Below are 18,360 nucleotides of genomic sequence, written 5' to 3'. Positions count from 1 at the left end.
ATATGTATAGTCCATATAAGTGCATGCAATCAGGGAGGGAGGGGACATTGGACTGTTTATTACTCTAGTCCCCAAAGTTTTATAATAACCTTTTCTTATTCAACGGGGGACTTTGATTGGTTGTTTCAATAAATTGATTGTTCAAATGTTTCAACCACTAATTGTAATCTACATCAGGGGTAATTTAGTGTATTATCATTGGGGATGTACATCAATTTATCGGTCATTGTCTTATCCCTTTAGATCCCTGACATGCAATGGTCATTGCAATAGTGTTTCCACGAAGCCCTTAATATTTCTTACAGAAAAATCTAGTAATATCTTAGGGATCTTAAGGGATAAGATAATGAACTATAAAGTGACATACCTTTACAGTGATAATAATAAAAATTTGACTTTCTGTAGATAATTTTTTTTGCTTTGAAGTTTGAACTCTACTCGTTTAAACCAGCCATGTAATGAGGCTTTAAGTACACAATAAAGTTTTTGTGAAACACTTACGAATGTGATATAATGCGGAATTGATAGCTTACCTTTTCTGTGTAGTCGTCTAATGGATGCAGAATTTACGTGGATATTATGACAGGGTAAAAATTGTCGTCAATTTAGGTTGCTATTTTACTGACTTTTATTTAGGTGGGATTAGGGTAATAGATTTGGGAATCGTTATTAGAGCCAGCTACAAGGTTTACTTTATTAGAGAACATGATAATCTGGAGTAATATCCAAGTAATGATAAATCCATTGGTCGTCTGTACTTAACTTCTGGCCTGCCCACAGAATAATAGAAAAGAACAAGTTATAATTCATATATGAAACAAAATATTCATTCTAATGAAGCTTTAGGTATTCTTATAAATTTAAATTTTGCTTAAATTATTGCAAATTGTCAGAGATCGTAAGGGGTAAGCCAGTGGGCGATAATCATGATAAACATATCATAAAATTTATAAAAGTTGTGGACCAGTATAATTTACAGTCCAATGTACCATCCCTCCCTCCCTTATGTATATAACTTGAATTTCTTTTAATTTATACATTTAAAATAAAATTATAATTTGTATAAAGAGTGTTTTTTCTTGTTTCTACGCTTCTTTCGGTAGAATACTTCCTTGTTTTCTCCTGAAATTTCTTGTTATGAAAATTGACCAATCTACTTGTTTTTGAATACTTGATTTTTATGTAAATTAGATAATTAATATTTGAAGAACTTGTATTATTTGAATCATGTATTGCACATAATGTCAGGGAGTTCCTTAATTCAATCAAGATAAATTGTTCGAGTGGGGGGGGGGTAGGGGGCTGATATTCAAGATTGATTATACATGGTAGGGATATTCTACTTTGATTTTTTATTCTTTTATAATTAACTGGTTTTTATGCATGTTCTTATGTTAAAATATCTTAAATGTATGAAAGGGTGGCGTGAAGTATGTATGATATTATTAATAAAATGAGTTTAAAATCAAGATATCCTTGAATGGTAGTTACCAGAGAGGGAGGGAGGGAACATTGAACTGTTTTGTTCATGACACTAGTTATTATAAAATTTATGATATCATTTTCATATTCATTTGCTTACCAACTTTTGGGATTAATATTGATTGGTTGGTTTATTAAGTTGAGTGTTTAAACGTTTCAACCACTAATTGTTATCTACAAAAGGGGTTATTTTGTGTTTCATCATAGGGGATGTACATAAATTTATCGTCCATTGTCTTATTCTTGGATAGTTGCAGATTGGGTGCTGCAAATTTATGAAATGTTAGATTTTAAAATTTTCAATTTTGGTTTTCGTGCCAATTCATAAGATTTTTAATAGAAATACAACTTTAAAAAGTATATTAAACTAGCGGCGACGCCCCTAGAAGCCTCTAAGGGCACTTGAAGAGTGAGGAGTTGAAATTATTTTTTAAGTTTAAGTTAAAAACAAATTGAATTTTTTTTAAGGGAAGAATAATTTTTTTCTTAGGGTTGTGTTACCCTCCCCCAAAATAGTTATAAACCTTCCCAGGACCTATGAGAAGCTACCCTGTAAAAATCGCTTCAGCGGTTATCAAGATCCTTCGGTACAAACATGCAGACAAAGATCCTATTACCAATTTATTATATGGATTGTTGCTGCACTTTTAAAAAAGATTTTAGTTTAATTTTGAAAGACTCCCATTGCTTTAAAAAGACAGTTGAATAAAAATTTTGCAAACTGCTGTTTGTTAACCATTTAAGTTGGATGCACAATAGCAATGGCTTTTTTGATTAGTGGTAGCGTTGCATTTTTAGTTTACTTTGGTCCGTCGCCTTGCTGTGACACTAGTTTTTTTTTGCAACGCATTGCACATTTTTAAACTTAACTTTTAGTTATCTGAAATCTTTAATACAAAGTAGACGATGTCTGTCTGTCCGGCTTTCTGTCTGAAGGATAATATCTCAGTAACAACTGATCTGATACCTACTGGTCCTGTGATGGTGGCTATTTTCTTTGGGGTAGATAATTTTATTTTGATTTTTTGCATATTTCCAGCAAAGCAAACTGCAATTTTGACTGAAACGCTTCAAATTTTAAAATTAAAAATCTAATATGTGTACATTACATATGAAATTTTTTATGTTCTTTAAAAAAATAGATTTAAAGTGAAATTTAAACTTTTTTTCAAATTGTAATTACATTTTTTCACTTGGGGTAGGAAAGATTAGTCTTACCTTTACTAAAAGAAATTTTTTAAGAACAGAAAAATAAATCGGTCAAGCCGTTGCTAGATTATCTCATCAGATTACAGGCAGACAGAAACACTTCCTGTAACTTTAGCATGTGGTTTTCATAATTTTGGTAATAATTAAGTGTTATACGGTTAGGAATGCAGTTTCCTTAGATAATTCTCACAGTCATTTTATGTTGCTGTGTCACAGTACATTTACAGTCATTTTGAGCAACAATTATACTATGATTTTATTATTTCCATTCCTTCTAGGAATCACTTTCAATCTGATAAATTGATAAATACAAAATCATAAAAGGAAGTATAACTTACTCTAGTCAGGGAGGGAGGGGACATTGGTCTGTTTATTACCCTAGTCCCAAAAGCTATATAATAACGCTTTCTTATTCGTTGGTTTGACAACTTTGGGAACTTTATTGAATTTGGATTGGTTCGTTTACTAAATGTCCAAACGTTTCAACCAATAATAGTAATTTACAGAAGAGTTGATTTTATGTATTAACATTGGGAATTTGCTTCAATTTATTGGCCATTGTCTTATCCCTTTAGATCCCTGAACTATAGTACATTTTAATTAACAACTTTAAATTTTTAATTATGCAAAGGTACAAACAACATTTTCCACTATGGCTACGAAACCAATGAACATCGGTTTAGTTATTTCTCGCATCGTATTATAAACAGCTCTGCGGATATAGAATGTACAATTATAAGATTAAAACCAGTTTTTTTAGCCCCGAGGTGCCGAAGGCACGGGTAAAAAAACTGGTTTTAATGTTTTGATTGTACATTTTTATATTCGTAGAAAGCTGGATATAATACGATGCTAGACATAGTTTTTTTTTGTATGGATGAGAACCGGTTTCTATCCACCGGATTCGAATTTTACATACAACTTCCCATTTTTTTTCTCAATAACAGAGCATAATGTTACACATGCTTATTAGGGGATGGACTAATGTATTGTCAGAAAATGAGACCGGATATTAATTTTCTTTAGACATGAATGACATAGAAATAAGAATCTTTATTTTTATGCTTGATCAACTTGTATTCAAATAACTATAGATTGTAGGTCAGGTAGCTTGTTCTGTCTGCATACCTGAGTTTTATATAAATACTAGCGTTTTCGTCCAAAGTGCCCTCACGGTGCACTTTTGGGAAGGTTAGGGAAGAGACATCCCTTTATTTTTTTTATTTTGAACGGAAGAATTTAAAAATATTGGAAGGTTATTTTTAAGGCTGATTTCTTTTGAGAGGTTGGTGGTACCCTTTGCAAAAAATGATTAGATCTTTCCTGGACCTGTAAGAAGCTTTTTTTTTGTAATGGAGAACCATATCGGTTTATAGGTTAGCAATTGCTTAAGCTACAGACTTACAAATATCTCAAGACAGGGGAATATTTATATCCAGAGCTATTTTTCTTGGGAGGGAGGAGGTACACTTCTTTTGCAATAGTTTTAAACCTTCCCTAGACGTATTTAAAGTTTTACTTTGAAGGAAAACCATATCAGTCCAGCGATTGGCGAGGTCTTAAGCTACAGACAGACAGACAAACATCCTGATACTTTTATATAAGGTTTAGAATGAGACAAACCTATTATTTCCGACAGACAGAAGGACAATTTAATTTATCGTCTATTGTTTTACCCATAACTAGCGGCAACGCCCCTAGAGGCCTCTAGTGGCACTTTAAATGTTTTTTTAATATTTAAAATATGTTTATTGCGTTGACGTTTATGTTTTCGTTGAACTCTCTTTCTAAAATCGAGAACGTAAAAAAATTTCAATTTTTAAAAAATTTCTCTTGGGAGGGTGGAGGTACCCTCCCCCACAATGGTTATAAACCTTCCCGGGACTTATGAGAAGCTACCCTGTTAAGGAGAACCCGATCGGTTCAGCGGTTAGCGAGATCCTTCGGTACAGACACACAGTTACACAGACAAAAAACATCCTGTTACTTTAGTATAAGGATTGATAAATCAATTCAATACCTATTTCAGCTGTCATTTCTATTCTATGTTATGTATTAAAGATCAAAATCGGACAGTTCTAAAAATTAATTGGAAACAGCGAGGTTTCATTTTCATTACTAGAGACAGGTTTCTAAAAAAATAATACTAAGAAAAATCGTCCAGTATTGAATAAAAAATCCTTCAAAATCCTAAAAAATTAAAAATTTTTTTTTGGTTGAACACAAACAATATTTGTGAATTTTCGATGTAATGTTAAGAATCCAACCCTGATTTATATTTAAATGCTTTGCCTTAAAGTTTTAAAGGTACAAACAGTGTATTTCAAAAGTACAAAGGTTATAAAATTTACGTTTACAGGGTGTTTTGAGGTTTGGAGTTTACAAATATATGAATGTTTACAGGTTGTTTTTATGGGTTTTTATGGGTATATTACCAATTTCTTATGCACCATGATTAGGGGCTACGCCCCTAAAGGCCTCTAGTGGCACTTAATGTATGGGAAGGGAAAAGTCAACACATCTTTCAATTTTATTTTTAGATCAAAGATTAAAATGAAGTCTTGAGAGTGATTATTTAGGGTCAATATCTCTCGGGAGGTTGAAGGTTTCATCCCCCATAATAGCTATGAACCTTCCCTGGACCCTTCGGAAGCTTTACTTTATAGGAGAGGAGAACCATATCGGTTTAGTGGTTAGCAAGTTCTTTTGCTGCAGACACACAGAGAGACAAGCAGACATTGCTCTTCTTTATAAAAATCAATGTAGCTCAATAATTAGAAATTCACTCATCAATGTAATTTTTTATTCTTAAACTTTTCTTAAAACTGTTGAAACAAAACTTAATTTTATTTGATTAAATTGAAATGTGTGAATAAAAGTTGACATAATTAATTCCAGATTGAACTGGAAACCTCCGGGACGATCATGCTTGACTCCTGGACTAACTTTTTTTTGGGTATTATCCTTCCTACTTTATGTGGACCCACTTTGTAGTGTACAATTTGGTGTACCAATTTTTATTTTCATAAAGTTTTGGATGTTAAAAGTGTGTTAAAATCCAGAGAGAGACGGGACACTGGGCTGTTAATTACACTTGTCCCCAAAGTTGTATAACAACGTTTTCTTATTCGTTGTGTTAAGAATTTCGGGGACATTTAATGAATTTTGATTGGTTGGTATATTAAATTGAGTGTCAATACGTTGTGACCACTAAAGGTAATCTACAGAAGGGGTAATTTTGTGAATTAACATTAGGGATGTACATCAATCAGTCGGCTATTGTCTTATCCCTTTAGATTCCTGGTTTAAAATCTACCTCCTTAGATGAATCCTTCTATAAACGAAAGCGCTGATGTTGAGTGAGGGCTTGATAGAATTGTCATATTGATTTTAAACTTTGTATGGTTATTGAATTGACCAAATTACTCTTTAATGGAGATTCATTGAATGATTAGGCACAGTTTTTTTTAGTGGTTCACATTTCATTTTATGGGATTTTCCACTTTTTCCTCCAATTCAAGTTCAAGTTTAACACTCTTAAAATCCAGTAGCGGCGCACCACCGTGGGGTTGGTCTATATTCATGGCGGGAGGGAGGGGACATTAGGCTGTTTATTACACTAGTCCCCAAAGTTTTATAATAACGTTTCCTTATTCGTTGACCTAACAACTTTGGGGACTTTTATTGAATTTCTATTGGTTGTTAATTTAGTTGATTGTTCAAATGTTTCAACCACTAATTGTATTCTAGATAAGCGGCAATTTTGTGTTATCATCGGGGATGTACAATAATTTATCGGGCATTATCTTATCCCTTTAGATCCCTGGTCAATCATACCATGGTGCAAATATTTATATATGGGCATACTTACTCATTCATTTGTGGGGTGCCGTAGTTTTAACAACCACCTCTCATTCACACATACACCTTTGTAATTGATACACCAAGAGTGTGTTGACACATTATAGAAGCAACACTTTAGTTGTTTTCTACATTCTTGGAATAGTTTTCTTCCTGCGTTGTACACATTTCGTTTTTCTTCAATATTGTTTAGTAGCAAGGGTTCTATATAATTAACAATAGCTGTCTGAAATGTTTTTGGCTGCTATTTAATATACATTGTTTGAGCATTTAGTATTTTTTGTTCGTTGACCCGTCGGTAATGTCATATAAGGGAAATGTGATTTGCCAGGCTCCTACTAAAGATAGATGGCTGATTATTTCTCTGAGATTTCTCTACTTTAAATTCACTTGATCATATAAATGTAGACTATAAAACATACATTCTATATATGTTTATTTTTACATTTCGCCCCTAGCACATAGGAACTCTCAAGGAGAAATAAGGGAGCCATTTAAAAACTTAATTCTTAAAATAACAAAGCCTAAAACAACCTATAAAAATCAATTGGTTCAGTGGTTAGCAAGTCTTTATCAAAGGATAAACAAAAACCTTGCTACCAGAGGCGTGCAGAATTAATGCGGTTGGATACAACCCCCTTAGTCTCCAACTCCTACTTCTATCTTTAAGCCCCTTGACAAGGGTCTTCAACTCCTTGATACAACTCCTAAATCGAAATGGGGATGTCAGGGTGAAAAAAGTCAACCCTCTTAAATTTGAGGGGGGTGTGAACAAAATTTGTCATTCCAGGGACGCTTTTTTGTCCGGTGAATATTGTTGTTTGGGGGTTGGATACTTCGCGAACTACCCTGGCAAGACCATTTGCACGCCAAAGTTTACTAATTTATGTAAAAGAACTAGTGGCTGCACATATAGGGGCTCTGTTTTGAAAGGGGTAAGAATTAGGCATAAAAATAGCCTAATTGCCCCCAAGACTTAAATATGAAAATAAAGAAGGCCTCAAGGGATCGGAAGCCTCACGTAAGCCGCGCATAAGCCTCAGTTTTAAACCTGCTTGTGAGCAGAAAAAAAAATTTAAGAAAGAAGGATTATCTGCTAAAGAGCCGTTTTATACATCCAGCTGAATTTTATAGTGATAAAATCACGATTTCACTGAGGCTTACACGCGGCTTACGTGAGGCTTCCGATCCCTGCCTCAAACAATACTGGAACCTATGTAAATCTTCTTTAAAATGGAGGACCCAATCGATTAGGGGTTATCAAGATCTTAAAGGACAAACAATAAACCTTCTGTATATAATAGGATTGCAGATAAAATTGTTAAAACTTTATGATTTCAGATATATGCTAATCTAGTCAAACGAAACAAAAACAAAATGAAAATGAGACTTTGTTATAACACTTGTGATACTAAATATGTCCTAGTCGTCCTGGTTATCTGCATTTCATCAGGTATCTTGTATTTCCAGTATATGGCTTCGAAACCGATTAATATCCGCTGGATTAGAACCGGTTAGCAGCCATACTGAAAAACCATGCAGAGCATCATATTACATTTATACAAGAGGCTTTTTTCATCAAAGCACCTAATATGTAGAGGTTTAAAACCTTAAATAAATTTGATGTATTTTTTACAGATAATAATTTCATCGACAAGAAAAAAAATACATTTCCTAGTGATTTCCGATTTTGTATAACTATTTTTTTGAGAATAAGTCTAGCTTGAATTTAAACTTTTGTAATCAAATGCTTTGCTAATGTTAAATCTTTTATATGTTGCTAGGAGACAGTGAAAAAAGGCACATAAATGCCGTCATATAATAAAGTTGACCAATGAGAGGACAGTATACACTATAATTGACCAATGGTAAAATTTATGCTGGCCTCTCATTGGTTATTATATCGTATGACGGCATTTTTTGGTGCCACTTTACGATGTCTCTGTTACTAGCGGCTACACCCCTAGAGGCCTCTAGGGGTACTTTAGGAGGAGGGAGTTGAATTCGATAACCCAATTTTATAATCTAAATTTTTTTAAAAAGTATTTTTTTTTTGGGTGGGGGAGGGATAATTTTTTTATAGTGGTGATTTTTCTTAGGAGGGTTGTGATACCATCCCCAAAAGTAGTTATAAACCTTTTCAGAGCCTACGACAAGCTACCTTCTTAAAGATAACAATATCGGTTCATCGGTTAGCGAGATCCTTTAGTACAGACAGACAGACAGACATGCATACAGACAAATATCCTGTTACTTTATTATAAGGATCAAGTTGAAAGTTCTATTATATCAATTCATCTTAATGTATGTAAATTTAATTTTTTAAACTTGATTTTTAACACACAGATCGTGTTCTATATATTTTCTGTATCAGTATTTAAAAAATTCTAAGTTCTATTGAAATGAATCTGTTATTTTGATTTAAATTTTTAAAATTTTATTGTTGTCGTTTTTCTATTTTTTTTGCCTATTTATTATTTCTATTTTATTAAGCATTTTTTGATTTTGTGAATTTTATTATTCAATGATAATAATATTTTTTAGAATATAATCCTTTTATAAAAGTAACAGGATGTTTGTCTTTCTGTAGCAATGGATCTAACAATCTAAGCGTATGGTTGGCCAGCAATAATGTCCGCCAACATCGAGGACATGCTCCAGCCTAAAGGGCTACGTCTGTACCTGGCCATACGCGCAGGACACCTGCCACAAGTATATTATTCGTATTATTATATTGATTTTATTCGAAATAGTCCAATGAATTATGATGGAAATAAATAAAGCCATCAATATATTTAAAAATGTTAATAATATTGTAAAATAAACTGTCTAGTAACTCGATTGGCGGAGTGTCCAAAGATCGGGGGTAGTTGTATGATCTTATGGTTAATAAATGATTTTGATTTTTTGATTTTGAAACCGCAGTGAAGCTTCTTAAAGGTCCAGGGAAGGTTGATAGTAATATAAATATAATCAATTATGTTATAAATACATGAATGATTGATTTATTTGTTTTTTTTTTCAACCTTGCGTGTTATGAACATATGTGATCTTGTTTTTAATGCAGAATTTGCCTAGTTTCAGGGTATGCCAAGTTATTACAACAATTACATCAAGAATTCTTCCCACAAGACAGAGGTAACAATATTATTTAAAACAAGGACAACTATGTCCATCATAAGTGGTGCAACAATAATTTTCCAGTATCGCTTCGAAACCGATTAATATCTGGTGGATTAGAACTGGTTATTAGACATACTGAAAAATTTTGTGTAGCATCGTATTATATCCAGTTTTCTGCGATTATAAAAATGTACAATTATAAGATTAAAACCAGGCCTAGTCTAAAATAACTAATCCTGAAAAGCATGGCAATATCCATATAAGCGAAGCTCTGAAACGGCAGGACAAACGAACATTAACACTTGCAGAGTGTCAGAACTGATTTAACAAAATATGAATGTATAAGTCGTTATAAATTGTAAGTAAATTTGTTACAAAACTGCTTCAAAGATACTTTTTTAGGTGTTGAAAAGAGATGCTTATCTAATAAACTGTATTTTGTTGTCCTTAAAATCAATATTAAAAAATTAGATCAATAAGATAATTTAAATTTATTTGAAATGTACTTACATTCTGGTAAAATTTATAGAGTTGCCACGTTTTCTAAAACTACTACAGGAATCAAGTTTGAAACATATAGGACACTTCTAACAAGCCTAAAGAGATGAACCGACCTTAATAATAGAAAAGCTTTATTTTTAAAATAATTATAGAAAAGCATCGTTTTAAAGTTAGAGTGGTCAACCAAACATTAAAATAAAAAGATTAACATATTTATTTTTAATTAGCAATTTAAAAAGCTTAGCAGAAAAAGATTTTATATTGAGAATATTAAAAATTTTAAAAATTTTGCTCATTTTTATCAGAGCGATATATTTTTAAAGCAATGTGAAAAGTACCATACAAATTTTGGTGAAAAAATTTTTAATTTTACGTATAAACAAACCGACTAACCATGAAGTAGAGTACCTTTTCTTCTCCAAGTTTAAAAGAGATCTTAAGGGATAAGACAATAGACATGCAATTGATTAATGTACTACCCAAATTTGATCCAAAAAATATCCTTTCTGTTTGCTGTGGGAAAAGAATAAACCCTGCTACTTTTTACCAACAAATAAATATATTTCATTTTTAAAAGCGAAGCTTTTCTATAATTAGGGTCGGTCCGTCCGAGATAGATAGCTTTTATTCGTTAATTTAGGCATGTTAGAATTGTCCTATCGATTTCAAACTTTGCATGATGATTCCTGTAGTATTTGGGTACGATTTAGAAAGCGTAGCAACTCTATAATCATTACCAGAATGTCCGTACGTCCATTTTAAACATGTTGATTTTTCTACTTTTTTAACAACAAATTTTCAAGTGTTTTAATTATCCGTTTGATCTGATTTTTGGTATATTGATTCCTGGGACAACAAAGAACAATATTATAAGCGAAGCAACTCTATAATCAAGTCCAAAAATGTAAGTATGTCCATAAACATTATCCTGTTTTTAAGCAGTTTTTCAACAAATTTACCTACAATTTTGATTCGACATTTATACATTTATGTTCCGATTTTTCAGTTCAGATACTATACAAGTGTTAATGTCCGTTTGTCCTACCGTTTCAGTGCTTCGCTTTTATGGATGTTGTCATCCTTGTTTTATTTTATTTTGTAGAAGACTATACGTACACTTATACCTACAACAGTGGAGAACCTTCTTCAAATTACAGGTATTAATATTAATGATATTATTCGTTAGCTGTTATAAATCCAGAAAGTTCTTTATATAAAAAATGTCCCTAAGTAATAATATAAGTTATGTAATTTGCAAAAAAGTGATTTTTACAATCTCAGCTACTGTATAATTTTTCTGGGAGGGAGGGGACATTGGATTGTCTACACTAAATATTAATCCCCAAAGCATATATAATAACGTTTTCTTAATCTTTTAATAACAACTCTTAATATTTTGGTGAAAACTTTGGGGACTTTTATTGAATTTTGATTAGTTGGTTCATTAAGTCAAAATGTTTGAACCTCTTATTGTAACCTACAGAATGGGTAATTTTGTGTAGTACCATTAGTGATGTACAATTATTTATCGGCCATTGTCTTATCCCTTTTGATCCCTGATAATTTTTGCATTAGTGAGGATGACATGATGATGAGCCACTACCGTGAACAGGAGGAGGAGCCACGTACATCTGGTCTATCCATCAACTCAAATACAGTTTATACAGGTAATAAATACTCTTGTGCTGTTGTTACATCAATATAATAGCAATTGCGCCCCTAACATCTAGAGGGTTCTACTTTTAGGAGAGCTTAATAGATGTCTTGGATGTTTTTAGGCTATTTTCTTCACACATCCACCCTATCCTAGAGGCTTAGGGCGAAGTAACCAGAATTCAAAACTGTATTACTTAATGTTGGTCATAATGACCATTCTATATTATTACAAATTAGTTTTTATATGTTTAAATATTTTACGATACTGTTCTCTTTTTAAAACAAATCTTTAGAATTAGCATTTTTTATCCAATCAAATTTATTATATATCTTTGATTACAAAACATCTTATGAACTTTAAACTTTATAAAAATTTTATACAACAAGCATGATAACATCCATAGGAGCGAAGTACTAATATGGTAGGACAAACGAACATTAACCCTTGTAGAGTGTCGAACTGATTCCAGAATATGAATATAAAATCTAAACTAAATGTAAAGTAAATTTGTTGCAAGACTGCTCAAATTCAGGATACTGTTTAAGAACATACTTAATTTTAACAATTTTAACATGTCTAAATCAAAGAAAAGAGCTAACCGTTTCATACGGAAGGACGGACCGACCCTAATTATAGAAAAGCTAACTAGGTTAAAAGAGTATTTACTGTACAAAATAGGGCCCTAAATTTGCCTGTCATCGTTTAAAGTAGCTGCGCCACTAAAAATGTTCTAAAATGCAAAACTTTAAACAAACTAAAACTAAATGTACTTTAAACAAGGAAGATAATTTTTCTCAAAGCTGTGGTTTATTTTGCAATTAATGTAAAAATAAAAACATATGTCTGTCATATATGTAGTACATAACATAACATAAAATAACATAACATTTATTTAACTTTAGCATGGTTAAATACATTTAATAAAAATAGAAATTATTAATTGTAATACAAAAGTAAGGAATCACAAAGTCAACTAGGATTGTACAAATGCGTAATCCCTAATTTGTTTATAAGATTTTGTTAATACTTGGAGATGTGGATATTTGTTGGTTAAGGTTTTTAGATAATAGTTTTTTACAAAAATTAAAAACATAGTAGTAGTAAATTTACATATACAAAATGAAAAATCATTGTTAGAATAGTTATTTCTCGCATCGTATTATAAACAGCTCTCCGCGGATATAGAATGTACAATTACAAGATTAAAACCAGTTTTTTTAGCCCCGAGGTGCCGAAACTTTTTCGTATGGATGAGAACCGGTTCCTATCCACCGGATTCGAATGAATACGAGAATAGTTATTTCTCGTATCGTATTATAAACGGCTTTCCGCATTTACATATATACATTTCTATATTCGTAGAAAACTGGATATAATACGATGCTAGACATAGTTTTTTCGTATTCATGAGAACCAGTTTTTATCCACCGGATTCAAATGAATACGAGAAAATATTTTAAACTTTTTTTTTATAAATTCGACATAAATCTGCATATTTTTTTCAAAAATAAGTTTTCGAATCCGGTGGATAGGAACCGGTTCTCATCCATACGAAAAAACTATGTCTATCATCGTATTATATCCAGCTTACTACGAATATAAAAATGTACAATCATAAGATTAAAACAAGCTTTTTTAGCCCGTGCCTTCGGCACCTCGGGGCTAAAAAAACTTGTTTTAATCTTATATTTGTACATTCTATATCCGCGGAAAGCCGTTTATAATACGATGAAAGAAATAACTATTAAAGTATTTTAACGTCTATTGCTGCGCTACGTGTGTACATAAGTTTCGTATAACATCGTATTATATCCAGTTTTCTACGAATACAACAAATTTACAATCATAATATTAAAACCAGTTTTTTAGCCCGAGCCTCTGGCATCTCGAGGCTAAAAAACTGTTTTAATCTGACACTTGTATATTTTTATATTCGCGGAAAGCTGTTTATACTACAATGTGATAAGAAACTATTCTTCCTTGTCTGTAAATTGTGGAGTACACATTTTGAATACGAAGTACATAAACAATAGAATCAAAACTGCATATTGTAATTAAAAAGAGTTTTTGTTTAGACAAGTACAAGTATAACCAAGAGTAGAAATGTATTATTCTTTTAATAAAATTCACTCTGATCATTGATGTACACATTTAGACTTTAAAAGCGACATTTCGCCTTCTTTGTTGTTTAAGATATAATTAATATTTTAACAATTGTAACCCCTTTTCCAGTATGGCTTCGTAACCGTTTAATGTCCGCTGGATTAGAACCACCGTATTACAAACAATTTTCACGAATTATAAATCATAAAATTCATACCAGATTTGTTAGACCTGACCCTAAAGTGTTAACAAAATTGGTTAAAATCTTGTAATTTTTATTTTTTATTATTAGTTGGAAATTGTCTTTAATACGATACTCTGCTTACATTTTGCCTTCCCTCTCCTTAAAATAGCCTAAAACCTTTTCTTTACAAATTTATACTGAAACTGCTTGAACGATTGTTTCAACCTAATGCGAGATCTTATTCTTACACACAGGCAGACATTAAGAAAAGCATCATATTACTTTCTGATAAACTAGCGACTTCGCCCCTAGCCTCTAGGGGCTTTGCCCAAAGAGGTAATCAAAAAAAATTTTTGGTGAAATTCGTAAAAGGACCAAGGAAATCTTCAGCAAAAAAAAAAAAGGACCAAGAAAATCTTCAGCAAAAAAAAAGAAAAGAAATAAATGGGGGGGGGGTCTTTGTTTTTGGGGGGGTTGGGGGTGTCCCATCCCCCCAAAAAATAGCCTAAAACCGCCACAGGACCAGTAGGTATATTCCTTGAAGAGTAGAATCCGATCGGTTCAGTGGTTACCGAGATCTTAAGGGACGGACAGACAGACGGACATACAGACAGACAGACAGACGAACAGACAGACGGACAGACATCATTCTACTTTGTATTATAGATAGTGTATAGTTTCGTCCATAGACTAAGACAAAAATAAGAGAAGCTACGCTGATAAAATCCAAGGCTTAAAGAAGACAGACGAAGATGATATGAAAAGTTTATCAGGAATATGAATGGATAAGACAATAAAGGATAAATTGATTTACATTCCCAATGATGATGCACAAAATTATCCCTTCTGTAGATTACAATTAGAGGTTGAAAGTTTTGATTTTTAACTTAATGAACTAACAAATCAAAACTAGATAAAAGTTGTTAAGCCAACGAATTATAAAACGTAATTAAAAAACTTTGGGTACTAGTGTAATAAACAGCCCAATGTCCCCTCTCTCCCTGGGAATTTATATATTTCATCCTTAAGTTAAAAAATTCTCACGCTACTTCTTCAGAGTCACACTCTTATAATGAAGCAAATAAATATTTCAGCCATATTTGCAACAGACCTGAAATCATGGAGGAACGGGACATTAGGCTGTTTATTACATTAGTCCCCAAAGTTTTATAATAACATTTTCTAATTCGTTTGATAAACAACATTGGGGACTTTTATCTAGTTTTATTGGTTGGTTCATCAAGCTGAGTGTCCAAACGTTTCAATCGCTAATTGTAAACTAATTGAAGGGGTACTTTTGTGTGTCATCATTGGGGATGTACATCCATTTATCGGCCATTTATCTTATCCCTTTAGATCCATGCCTTGAATAGAGCAATTTGAGGTTGAAGTCCCTGTTTGGGATTCTGAAAATATAAAGAGGTTAGGACATTAAGGATACGGGGTAGCCACACAGGATTAGGGCATCGCAGGTATAGGCCCCGCAGGGTTGGGGGCTTCCAAAAAAATGTGGGTGGTGGCAGTTCCGTGCTCTCTGATAACTTGGAGCACCTGCCTTGAATTCTATATTGATGTAATTTTTTTGGGCATTTTTGTGTGGACATATTCACAATAACAAAACAACAATGCAAAAATTTGAGCTAATCAACCGTTAAACCACGTAAATTAATTCAACAAAAGTGAATTTAAAATCAGAGATATTTGGATAAGTGGTTAAGCTATGCAGCAATAACTGCAACTAATTTACAGTACTAACTCTTATGATACAGTAACAGGATCTCTGTGTGTGTGTATCTAATGATCTAGCAAGAAACTAAACTAATATGGTTCTCCCATAGTACAGGATAGATTCTCTTCGGTCCAGGGAAAGTTTATAACCATTTTGGGGGAGGGTACCACCACCCTCGAAAGAGAAATCGCTCCTATCTTTTTACTTTAAAACTACAATTGAAGGTGGGTGTTCTCCCCTCCCTCCCATTCAATAGAGGACCCCTAGGGGCCTCTAGGGGCGTAATGAATATACATGAATATGATGACTGGGAAAAATTGTCGCAAATTTAGGTTACTAAAATGGACATTATTTATTGATCAGTTCGTTCATCCAGTAGAAGGGAAAGGAATGAGAAAAATGAAGTAAATCGTAATATTAGCCAGCTACAAGTTTCACTATATTAGAATTCATGAAAATCTGATGCGAGATCCAAGTAATAATATATTCATTCTTGAAAAATGATTGGAATATTTTTTCTCGTATTCATTCGAATCCGGTGGATAGGAACCGGTTCTCATCCATACGAAAAAACTATGTCTAGCATCGTATTATATTCAGCTTTCTACGAATATAAAAATGTACAATCATAAGATTAAAACCATTTTTTAGCCCGTGCCTTCGGCACTCTGGGGGCTAAAAAACCGGTTTTAATCTAATAATTGTACATTCTATATCCGCGGAAAGTGGTTTATAATACGATGAAAGAAATAACTAATCTTCTATTCCATATCCCTGATTAGCTGAATTAAATTCATTCAATTCATAAATCAACAAACTTCAAAATTAATGCAAATTGTTTAAAAGATTTTCTCGTATTCATTTGAATCCGGTGGATAGGAACCGGTTCTCATGAATACGAAAAAACTATGTCTAGCATCGTATTATATCCAGTTTTCTACGAATATAGAAATGTACAATCATAAGATTAAATCTAGTTTTTTTAGCCGGTGCCTTCGGCACCACGGGGCTAAAAAAACTAGTTTTAATCTTATAATTGTACATTCTATATCCGCGGAAAGCCGTTTATAATACGATACGAGAAATAACTATTCTTCCTTTTTAAATTGGGAAGCTACTCAATAATTAATTTTGTCTATATAACCGCCAGTCAGTCCGTCGGTAACACTCTGAGGATTAAGTGATTTTATGTTTAGTTTTAGATAGATAGATAGATATGTATTTCAACATAAGCATACAAAATAATAATAATAAAATTATTACACATATTCACATATTTTTATGCATAGTTTGGTACTTTCGTAACCTGGGTTGGCCGTTGCATAAGCAGAAAATACCGGTTTTAGATAGAAACCTGAAATTTTTATTGAAGATTCCCTGTATCAAAAAGGATCTAGTTTTTCTTGGTCTGTCTGTCATGCATCAAAAAACATTATAAAATATAAAGAGTATGGGAATTGTACACAAAAAACCGCCGTCTATTTTAAATAGCAACTGAGAAAATCACGTTTCCCCCCATTGCGTTACGGACTAACTGATTTACAGACAAATTGAATTATATAGTAGATTCGCTGCTAAAAACTTACACTGCTAGCTACCTTTAGAAAATTATTGTCATAAATGTTTATTTTCAACAACCTGTATAGAAACCGATTGTAAAGCATAACTAATTATTCAATAAAAGCGATGATTGATTGTTTCTTAATGGGGATGAGCCCCTTTTCTACCCCCTAGCAGACTCCTGTGCACACGACTATTTTGTTTCATGGAGAAATGATGGTTCAGCTGCAGGAAAAATAACATTCCTCAAACTTTAAGTCAATTTCTCTTATATCTTTAACAAAATAATTTAATGCCTACATATCTATAATACAAAGTAGCTTGATGTATGTCTGTCCGTCCGTCCGTCCGTCTGAAGCTTAAGATCTCGGTAACCACTGAACAGATCGGATTCTACTCTTCAGGGAATATACCTACTGGTCCTGTGGTGGTTTTAGGCTATTTTCTAGGGTGGTGGGACACCCCAAACCCCCCAAAAAACAAAAAATCCCCCCCTTTTTTTTGCAGAACATTTCCTTGGTCCTTTTTTTTTGCTGAAGATTTTCCTGGTCCTTAATATTTTTTTATCACCTCTTGGGGCAAAGCCCCTAGAGGCTAGGGGCGAAGCCGCTAGTTATTTTGGCTCAATACCAGCTGAGTATCCACAAATTCCCCAATAGTAGCTGAGTATCCACGCATATTTCCCAAGAGTAGTTGAATATCCACACTTTTCCCCTATGGTAGTTGAATATCCACAATAGTTTCCTATTGGTATTTTCATTCATATCGTCTTATAATGCTGATTCCCATGACAATAAAGCACATTAATGCAAGCAATTGACATCTATCATTTAACTTTAATACAGATTTAGGAACCAAATATTGAAAATCAATATAAGCGAAGCTCTGAAATGAAAGGACAAACTAACATTAACAGGATAATAATGCATAAGTCTATATAAAATTATTGTA

The 18,360-nt window shown here is 32.7% G+C and overlaps 1 protein-coding gene across 1 annotated transcript in view; it reads left to right on the top strand.

The window, feature by feature from the left end:
* The first annotated feature begins 7,897 nt into the window (after positions 1 to 7,897).
* The window catches only part of LOC145330001 (uncharacterized), a 51,897-nt gene continuing 41,434 nt past the window's right edge, over positions 7,898 to 18,360 (top strand). Inside the window, exons 1-4 of the mRNA XM_080174527.1 lie at positions 7,898 to 8,005; positions 9,631 to 9,690; positions 11,279 to 11,333; positions 11,752 to 11,843. Of these exons, the coding sequence (XP_080030653.1) occupies positions 7,930 to 8,005; positions 9,631 to 9,690; positions 11,279 to 11,333; positions 11,752 to 11,843 (283 nt within the window). The 5' untranslated portion in view covers positions 7,898 to 7,929. The remainder of the gene's footprint in view (positions 8,006 to 9,630; positions 9,691 to 11,278; positions 11,334 to 11,751; positions 11,844 to 18,360) is intronic.

Source organism: Acartia tonsa, chromosome 10, assembly GCF_053477335.1.
Source record: "Acartia tonsa isolate MP-2025a chromosome 10, ASM5347733v1, whole genome shotgun sequence".
NCBI classification, from domain to species: domain Eukaryota; kingdom Metazoa; phylum Arthropoda; class Copepoda; order Calanoida; family Acartiidae; genus Acartia; species Acartia tonsa.
This window is presented reverse-complemented; position numbering and strand designations above follow the sequence as displayed.